This window comes from Limulus polyphemus, unplaced genomic scaffold (assembly GCF_000517525.1).
Source record: "Limulus polyphemus unplaced genomic scaffold, Limulus_polyphemus-2.1.2 Scaffold1027, whole genome shotgun sequence".
Lineage (NCBI taxonomy): Eukaryota > Metazoa > Arthropoda > Merostomata > Xiphosura > Limulidae > Limulus > Limulus polyphemus.
Genome location: NW_013666637.1, coordinates 28,433 through 38,379, shown reverse-complemented (window position 1 = coordinate 38,379; position 9,947 = coordinate 28,433). Strand labels below are relative to the sequence as shown.

At 36.6% G+C, this 9,947-nt stretch overlaps 1 protein-coding gene across 4 annotated transcripts in view; it reads right to left on the bottom strand.

Moving 5' to 3' along the window:
• The window catches only part of LOC106461767 (pentatricopeptide repeat-containing protein 1, mitochondrial-like), a 35,255-nt gene that overhangs the window by 13,287 nt on the left and 12,021 nt on the right, over nt 1-9,947 (bottom strand). For all 4 annotated transcript variants that reach the window (XM_013921618.2, XM_022388805.1, XM_013921619.2 and 1 more), the window contains exon 7: nt 3,062-3,290. In XM_013921618.2, coding sequence (XP_013777072.1) covers nt 3,062-3,290 — 229 coding nt within the window. The remainder of the gene's footprint in view (nt 1-3,061; nt 3,291-9,947) is intronic.

Sequence of the window (9,947 nt, the reverse complement as noted above, 5' to 3'; positions counted from 1 at the left end):
AATAATCTATATACATATATAATGTAGAATAATTGAAATGTGACTATATTTTACAAAATACTAGTCTAATAAAACACAGCCAAGATAAGTTACTTTGTACAGACCAAAGGTCAGTTTTATGTTATTTGATACGGTAACATGAGTGCACGTGAGCAGCATCTTTGTAACTTCTGTATTGTTAGCCAGGCATGGCTGAAAGGTCAATATAATAAATATATATAAATGTATAATGTTATGAGATTTAAGCTAATAAGGTTTGGAGATGGCTTGAATGGGTAATGAAGAAAAACTTTAATATAAGTTTAACATAACAGCAAATGTACAATGTTTTGACAAGGTTTTGTCGTCATCAGGTACAAGTAATTTACAGACACAGATATATATATATATATACAGTATTGTCACATGACCGGATACAGTTGCAAAACTTAGAAGAGGTATCTAGGCATCCCGGGTGTTGGTTTAAAGTAGGGTTGTTTTGTTCAATTAAGATTTAAGCTACTTAGTCTAAACATTTATGTTTTTGTGTTATAATCTGTATTCATTCTAGAATGAAAGAGGCATAATATATATTTATTTCCTAATTTTTTATGGTTGTTGCGAGATCAGTCAAATCTACCGAACCTGTAGATATTAATTACTGAAAATAACAGATAAAATATATAGTTTTTTTCTTAAGAAATGTTTGATAACTATCTGGACATTATAATGATTTTGCAAGTGAAATTTCAAAATTTTCTGATACATAAAATCATCTTTAATCTTAAAATGAATATTACTTTACATGATAGTTAGACAACATGTGAAAAGAAAGAAATAGATGAGAAAAACATTGCTTTACAAACCTTAAGACTTAATAAAAAAATTTATATTTTGCATATGAAAACATTCTAACGTTTACTGATAATCTGCCAAATTTTGTTAACATTCACTTACTAATTTAAAAGTTATAGCATGGAAACTATAACAAGCATAAAATGGTTACAAGGTCGGTCCCAGGGAGAGAGCCTGTGCTCAAAGAGTTAATGCATATTACAACTGAAGGCTTATCAAAACCTTCAGTGCTTTGAATTTATTAAAACTGTAATATTCTGGACATCAAAGAAAAAACAAATGATTTTAATATACATTCTGCTAGTGCTTATACAAAGATGAAAGATACTGCCAAATGAAAGTGTATATATTTAAAATGGTAAATTGTGCTATCCCTTTTTAAATCTGTAATATGCTAAGTGGTAATCCAATCTCACATCTTTTGTAAATTCCAGGTATGGATACGTTACACAAATTTACACTGTGAATTCCCCCAAAGAATTCTAGGGCTCCAACCTGGATTTATTTTTTTTCTTTTGTGCAATCTAAAGCAATATTTCGGCCAAATCAAAATGCAATGTTTAACTTTAACTCTGCGAGTCACTAAGTTTGAAACAATTGTAAATATTTAATACTCTATCAATTCTAATTTGTGATTGATGCTTACTAAGTCATTTCTGTATTTGAATTTATAATTGTACATAGGTGTTAGAAGCAAAATGTATTTATGTGGAGAAGTTGTGTTCTCATTAAAAAGTTTTATGATTAGAATGGTACTTTAGGTCTATTTTGATGTAGTGGGGTTGGTGGGGATAAAATAAAAGGGAAATGATAGAAAAAACACAGGCAAAACTAATGTGAAAATATGCAATTTAGTGACATCTACAATTCTTTTACCTTAATCTCTTTCTTTTATCTTTTTTTGACTCTTTATCTCCAACTATAAAATTAATTCTGTAATCATTATCTTTTTAAAGCGAGTTCCTATTTTAAGCCAAAAACTAAATTTATATTGAGAAAATCAAAACCTTACTAAATTTATGGGTGAAGTGGGTGATAACTCTGTTGTTGTGCTAAAAAAGCCTATTTTTTTACTGAAACATCCACGAGAATGGTATAGTTTTAATATGACATTTTGAGAAAACCTCTGCAAAAATTAAAATATTCACCTTTAAACAATGATATTTATTACTGGGGGAAAGGATGTTTCAACAGGGAAAGTTTAACTTGGATAATTATTACCTAGAGCTATAAACAAAGAATAATTAAAAAGTTAACAAGAATCAATACTTATAAGAAGTAGCAGAGCTTTTAGACACAAAATTGAGCATTTCTTACAGATGAATTTGATGTAAATAAACAATTATGAAAGGTTTTTCTCACCTGGTTAGATCATAGTATTCAATGAGCATGTCACATTGTTATGTTGACTACTAAATAATTCATGTTGAATTGGCAAAAAAACTCCTTGGTATTAAAATGAAACATAACATATTCCTGTATTGAAACAACTTCTTCTTGACTGAGTAACCCAAGTTTCAACATGGTATAATCTAACCTCTTTCACAGCACCACATAAGACTCAGTTTTATGTTTTGTGGTAAGTTTCCAAACAGTCTGAACCTTCAAGGTAAGCCTTACTTCTAGCAAAATTCTCATTAAATGGCATGCTATTAACTTTTGACAGTTAATTTTATTTGTTTACATTATTTTTCTCTAATTAACCTACTTATAGAGATTTTTAGAATTAATTTCAAGCCATTTTTCAACTGTAATTAATTTTAAAGTAGTGCAATAAACAGATTCATAAGAATTGGTATTAATTGACCAGGTAATTTTCTTTTGCCAAGTGATGCCAGAATAGGCTACCTCCAAGTGAAGTTTATATCAAACAGAATTATCTTTTTTTTCTGTGGCATATAGAAGTTGTCTATTTTCCAACTTTTTTTCCCACCTTAGTTGACTTGCCAATATCCTATCAGTTCAATTTTAGAAAAGCCTATTACATTATCCACAATATTCTGGGTAAGATTTATATGACAAATAACTCCTTGCTCAATCATCCTGAAACATTTAGTGCATGTTCAACTTAACTAAAGAATATGATATCTTTCCCATCTTGTGCTTTCTGTGTTCTATTTTGCTCCCTCGAGATAAAAATTAAGTTAGACTGGAAATAACTATATCATACATAATAAATATGTATATCTATATACAGAATTGAAATTTTAACCAACTTTTGACCAACCTTTGCACCAAAAAAATCTTTTCTATAGTTTCTTTTCTTGATAAGAAGATTAAAGAAGTCAGTGTCAGGGCTTAGTTGAAGTTTATCAATCCATTGAAGTAGTGCCACTTCACTTTCTGTGGTTGAGGGCAGGGTTTCCAGTAAAAGTGAGAAAGTTCTAATATCAGGTTTAGCCTTAGAAGCAATCATCAGTTGCAGGAAACCATCAAGTCCCCCAATCAAAGCTAATCTGCAAACGGTTTCAAAACAGCACATTAACAATAAATTACATACTTTGCAGTCTGTTATTACAAAAAACTATATTGATGGAAAACAAAGTTCAATATTAGAATATATATATATATATATATGGCAAAATTACTACATTTAAATATAATATTATTAAGGTCAACTATACTATAATATATAATAAGCATGCTATTTCAAATATATTATGCCGATTTTCAATAACCTACAGAAGTACAATGTTTACAAAATTTAAACAATTAAGTGTACTATTATACAATTTCAAAGTTATAATTTTCCTATAATGAAAATGTATTTCTGATAGGTACTTAAAAAGTAAAATGCTTGATAATATTTTCTTTATGGAATAGTTTGCAAGCATCTTTGGGTTCCAATATGAAAATGTATAATATTCCAATGCGGTAAATTACAACTGCTCACATAAATAGCTATTCTCATTCAGTGTTGTCCTCTATGTGCAAAAATTTTTTGTATGTCACATGCCTTGAGCTCCGACATACTCTATGTTTAACATGGTTCAACTGCGTCTCACATGTAAATCATCATGCGACAACCCTCCACCAATAGGAGTGTGACATACCTTCCTGATGCATGTGACTCCCTCTAAATGATTCTACTGAACTATCACTTCAAGTTTTAACAGAAAATGGAAGTACCAGTTTTCAGTGGGGAGGAAGGGTGGGAATTGTGAGAGGATGTAAGTACCTATTTCCCTATAACTATAAGTACCTATAACTTCCGATACAGAACATTACTTCTTCTCACATACAACTAGAATCCCACATTGATGAGGGACCAGTGAGAGGAAAAGAAAGAAGCATCCACAGAACACCCTAAAAGAGGAGATCCTTGCATTAGAGGATCATATATGTGAGACCGCACCACTTCTGTACAAGATACACTCTTTGGCCAGTGTGAAAAGAGGTGATGCAGACATGGGTGGAAAATGAGAGAAACACATCCAAAAGAGAGAGAACAATGGTTGGATAGAGATCAGAACCATAGAATCTCTGAATTTCAATCCCATAGATTACATGAATGTGGGTGAAAGTAAAAAAGGACGTGCTCATAGATGTAGAGTGGCTAGGGCTCAACAGACCATACATGGCAAATCAATTGCATTCAAAGTCCAGCAACTGGGAAATGACATCCCCACAGGGGTAGGATGAGTATCATACCATCAATAAGTCAACTACAATCCAAAACCCAATCACCAGGAACTGACATCCATGTGGGGGAAGGAAAGAGCATCATACCATCTTCACATGTCATTCAGCAGACCAGAGAGAAATCTCATACCCACCAATCTTTGAATAGGACACGATAGCAATAGGATAAATCCTTTGAACCCAACCCAGAAACCGTACATCCAGACGATCAGCATAAGAGAGATGTCCCTGTAAAGTAAATGCTCCCACTCAAAACCAATCTGAGAGGAACCATTCCCAGCACAAAAACATCCTCAGTATATGAAAATCATTGAGGGATAGCATAAGAGAAAGAACTGTATTAATCTGTAAGCACCACCGTGACCCACAACATGAGTGGAGGGAACAAGAATATAATTGAGTGAGGGAACAGAGACACTGTAATACATATGTGAGGACTAATGTTGATTGGTTCAGCTCTGAATCCAAAACCCAGTCACTGGGAACTGACATCCACATGGGGGTAGGATGAGGGATCCCAATCCAAGGGGTGAACTCTCAGTTAAATGGTCTTATCATTATATGTATATTTTATCATTATCACATTCAGGAGGATGCCTCTATGGTCCACCACCTTGGAACTGGAAAGTGGTAAGGACCCCCATACCCCACTGGAAGAAAAAGTGGGGAGAAATTTTGGTGGAGAGTCCAGAGGAATTACAATACCTGAAACAGTGCAACAGATGACCATGAAAAACCTATTTCAAAAAGCAGACCACAACTGATTTATTCAATCTAAGGCATGGCAGGAATGGGCAGCTATCCCCTTCTGCTTTATCCATTAAGTCCATGGGTGAGTACAGTCTGGGATGGGCATATCAATGAAGCAAATATATCACGAGGACAAACCTACAAGCAATCTTGTAGAACACCCCATCTCAACAGTGTGAGTTTCGTGACCATGGAAATTATAACTGTTAAGTCATCATAGCCTTACAGTGTGGATTTGACAATTTTCAGTATACCTGGTTAGGCACCACTCACTACAAAGCGGGATCCAGACAGTGTAAAAAGAAAAAGGGAAGAGGCTTTGAAAAAGAAGAGATATAGATACGAAAGATAACTTACTCAGTCACAGTCTCACTGAAGTTTGAAGAATGGCTACAGGTGGAAAATGATAACCCGAAGATGAAGACACAGCGATCCAAAGCAGATAGTGAGATAACAATGTATGTGGGTAGTTCACATGCCTGAATGAAGAATTTCTTTCATGGGACAATAGAGATGCCAGGGAAAAGGTAAGGTGCTTGATCTCATGAGAAGACACCTGGAAAAAGTACGGGAAGAAGATGATAAGGAAGAATAAGCCAATCAAATCAAAAGCTGAAACCAATTGGTCAGGATGCAAAGAGAAAGGTCACGAAGAGAGGATGTATGCCAAGGAATGAATAGGTGGGAATGGGCATCATAGAAGGAAGCTGTATGGGCAACATAACAACTAAGAGCATGGACAGGACATAGTAGCCTATCTGGATCCGACCGAGGATAAAGGTGGGAAATTGACAAGGAGAAGGAATTACCCTCCCAAGCCACTGAAGTTTTTGGGAGGAAAGATCAATCTGGATAAAGGAGAACATATGTGGAATGATACAGAGCATGTGAAACAATGATGGCAAATAAATCTGACCTACAACATTCATGGGCTAAGAGAAGGAAATGAGTTTTAAGGGATAATTGGAAAATTGAGCATGAGGACAGAGGTTCAAAGGAAGGCAAAGTGAGGCAGTGAAGAACCACATTAACATCCCAATCTGGAAGGACAGCATACCGAGGTGGATGACTAATCTAGATAGAATGTTACAAGATGAAAAGGGTAGGAGAGGTAAAAACTTTATGATACTAAGAAAAATGAAAAATGTGAGATAAGGCAGCTCAATAACCTGTGATTGTGGAGACAGAAGACCCCTGATTAAAGAGCCACATGAAAAAATCTGTAATATGAGGAACCATGGGTTTAGTGAGTGAAAACCCCTGACCCAAAGATCAACTGCAGAAAATGTTTAGCTTATAAAGATCCCTAGAGGAAGGGCAAATGGAACAAGCTAAAAAAGAAGCTACCTGTGGGACAAACTGTATCTCCTCAGAAGGACTTGACACAAAGTGACATGGGTGATCAAGATCATCCTGTGAAGAAGACAGATGGGAGGATAAGGATACATGTATTTGTTGGTCCAATCTTGACTGAAAGCACTGATAGCAAGAGGATGAGGAATTGGAGACCAAAACAGAGGTAATCTGGTACTGTGAGATGTGGCAAATGCATCTAGGTGAGAAGGACCCCACTGAAGGCATAGCCACTAGAAAACAAGAGGATAGAGAGAGACCACTCCAACAGACAAACTTTGTCTGGACAAGAAAGCCAATCCACAACAAGATTGAATGCACCTGGAACATTACATGCAATAATACAAATAGTGAGTGTGTAGGCCCAAAAAAGGAAGATCCAAGGTCTGACCACAAAGGGAATAAGAATGGGTGCCACCTTGGTGACTGAGATAAGTCACCACTGTAAAATTGTCAGAATGGATTATGACCAGACAATTCTTGGCAAGATGAAAAAAATGATCCAGGACACGACATACAGACAGAAGCTCCAAAATGTTGATATGGTAAGATCATTCTGTCGAGACCACCGACCTTAAGCTTCCTACGGATTGACCCATGCCCCCCCAGTTGTAAAAGGGAAGTGTCTATGTAAATCCGGAAAAGGGGGAGGAAGCAGAACAGTCACCGACGTGTGAGCCTTGTCCAACCAGCAATGGAGATAATCTATGAAGAAAGAAGGAAGGGAAATAGGAGCTTTCAATATATCCTGTGCAAAATTCCTTTGGCTGTGCAGAGTCCACTGAAGAGACCTCATAAGTGCTTGACCCAAGGGAATGAGGACTTCCATGGAAGACCACATCCTCAGAAGTGATAGAACCTCACGAGATGTTAGAGAGGGAACAGTAAGGGAATGGAGAGTTGAAAGCTCTATTGAATGAAGTCAAGGAGGAGAAAGTTGGGCCCAACTGAGGTGAGTGTTAAAAAACACCCAAATGGACAAGAAATTGGGTAGGTATAAGAAATTACTTCTCAAATTTGATTATCCAGCCCATACAAGCTGGCTCTAGGAGCAGCTGATGAGTGTGATTGGTGGATTCCTGTTTGGAACAATGTAACAGAAGCCAGTCATCCATGTAATGATGGAAGCGCAACCTTTGAGCATGTGAATGTCAGATGATTGCCTTGACCACCTGATAAAAGGCATACAGGGCTGAAGCAAATCCAAAGGGCAGGGCATGAAACTGATAAACTACCCCATGATGAAAGGTAACAAATAAAGTGTCTCAGCTGACAAGATATTAGAATATGCATTTAAGCATTCACAATGTCTTCCTTGATCATCCAGAAACCCGGAGAAAAAGCCCATTTAAGAGTGAGAAAAGACTCCATGTTAAATCGGGGTAGAAACAAAAATTGATTGAGGTGGGACAAATCGATCACAGGCTGCCAGTCTCTGGTTTTCTTGGATACTACAATCAGCCTGGAATAAAAACCTGCAGAAGGATAGCCTGCTGGAAGAGAATATCTTGTACCACCTCAGATAGATGCTGACTGGTGGTGGGATCCCAAGGCAATGGAAAATAAATGGATATCTGTGGTAACGGAGGAGGAGGGGAAAGAAATTGGATGACAAGTCCATCGGATAAAACCTGAATAACCCACAGATCTGTTGCAAAAGGTCACTAAAGGGGGAACAAAATCAGACAAGTGAGTCCCCACTGAGTTGTCACTGCTACTTTTGGCGATGCATCCATCTGTGTCGAATAAAATGACGGGATGAAGAACCTCTGGAGGGAGGAAGAGGTAAAGGCTGAGAAGGAGCTGGATGGGAAACAGTAATAGGGGCATGTCAAGGCTCAGAATGTGACAAATGATCCACCAAAGAAGAATGGGCAGTGTGCTGTTTCACGGACTCCACACACGATTCCAAAGTCTCAGGAATATTACTAAAAACATACTGCCGAAGAAAAGGGGCCTTACATAAGTTCTGGAGATAAGGAGGTAGTAAATGAACGTGGTATAAGGCTGCGTCTCTCTCCAGGAGATCTCAACAACAGAGAAATCATTTGGGTAAAGCTAGAGCCGAAGAAGACAAATGTGCTAATGTGGGGGTGATCAGGAGAAGCAATCCTTCAAGAAACCCTCAGGATCTCTTTGGATTGCCTCAGAAAGAGAGTAAATAGTAGACAAGTACCATAGAAGAGTCAATAGGGTAAGACGAAGGAGGTAAAATTGGGCATGAGATGAACAGGATGATGAGGGCAAAAATCTATTCTAACTGTTGAGAGTTGAGAAATAGACATTCAGCCCAATGGTAGACCAAGGCAAACTGATTCAAAGCCTGTTAGAAGGTGAGGAATGCTGGCAACCTCAACTATCTGAGAAACAAAATGCTCAGCATGAATCCTAATATCCAGGGAAACGGAGGAAGACCAAATACTGAGAGGAGGAGGTATCATGTAACATATAAGGATAGGGATCATACGAAATCAGGGAAATGGATAAAACAGAACATACCTGAGAAATCATGTCCAAAAAATCCATATTAGGCCTAGTTGATTCCACATTAGGGGCATAGGAAAACATGGTAAAATCAGGTTGCTGAAAAAGGCTGTCAAAATCATCGTCAACCCGAACATGTTCGGCACATTCAAGAGGAATAGGGGCAAGAGCAAGAGAAGTAGGCTGACTCGTATAACGATCAATCAAACAGCAGATGATAGCCAATAAATCCAAAGACGAGTCACCCCACCTGTAGCCTATGTGAGTATGCTACTATAAGGTATTATAACTGAAGTGGTAACTTGAACTTCAGAATTCATTGTGTAAATTTGAAAATCAAACACAAGTGTTTGATGAAAATAAAATTAAAAACTGAGAAAATAAGTTATCTGAAAAGTTATTAACTGTTGAAGAAAAAAATAAAAATCCACTCTGGAATAATAGCTAAAAACAATCATGAAATGGATTAAATTTGAAGAGCACAAAAAATGTCTTGATATGAGTGCTGTCAAATGAGAAGTAATAGTTTGATAGAATCGAATAGAGGAAGTCACATGCGTCAGGAGAATGTATTGCACTCTTACTGGTGGAAGATTGTTGCATGATGATTTGCATTTGAATCAGTTGATTACAAGGTACATAGGAGCTCAAGGCTTGTGGCATGCAAAAATTTTTTTTTGCATAGAGAAGGCAGCACTGAAAGAGAATACCTATTCATGTGAGCGGTTGTAATTTACTGCATTGGAATATTAAATATTTTTATATTGGAACCTAAAGATGCTTGCAAGCTATAATTTGTAACAAGCTTTAGTATATTCTGAAAATGAATTATAGTATAACTTTCATATTGTTTTCAAATATTCCAGTATTCAGGGATGAATGAC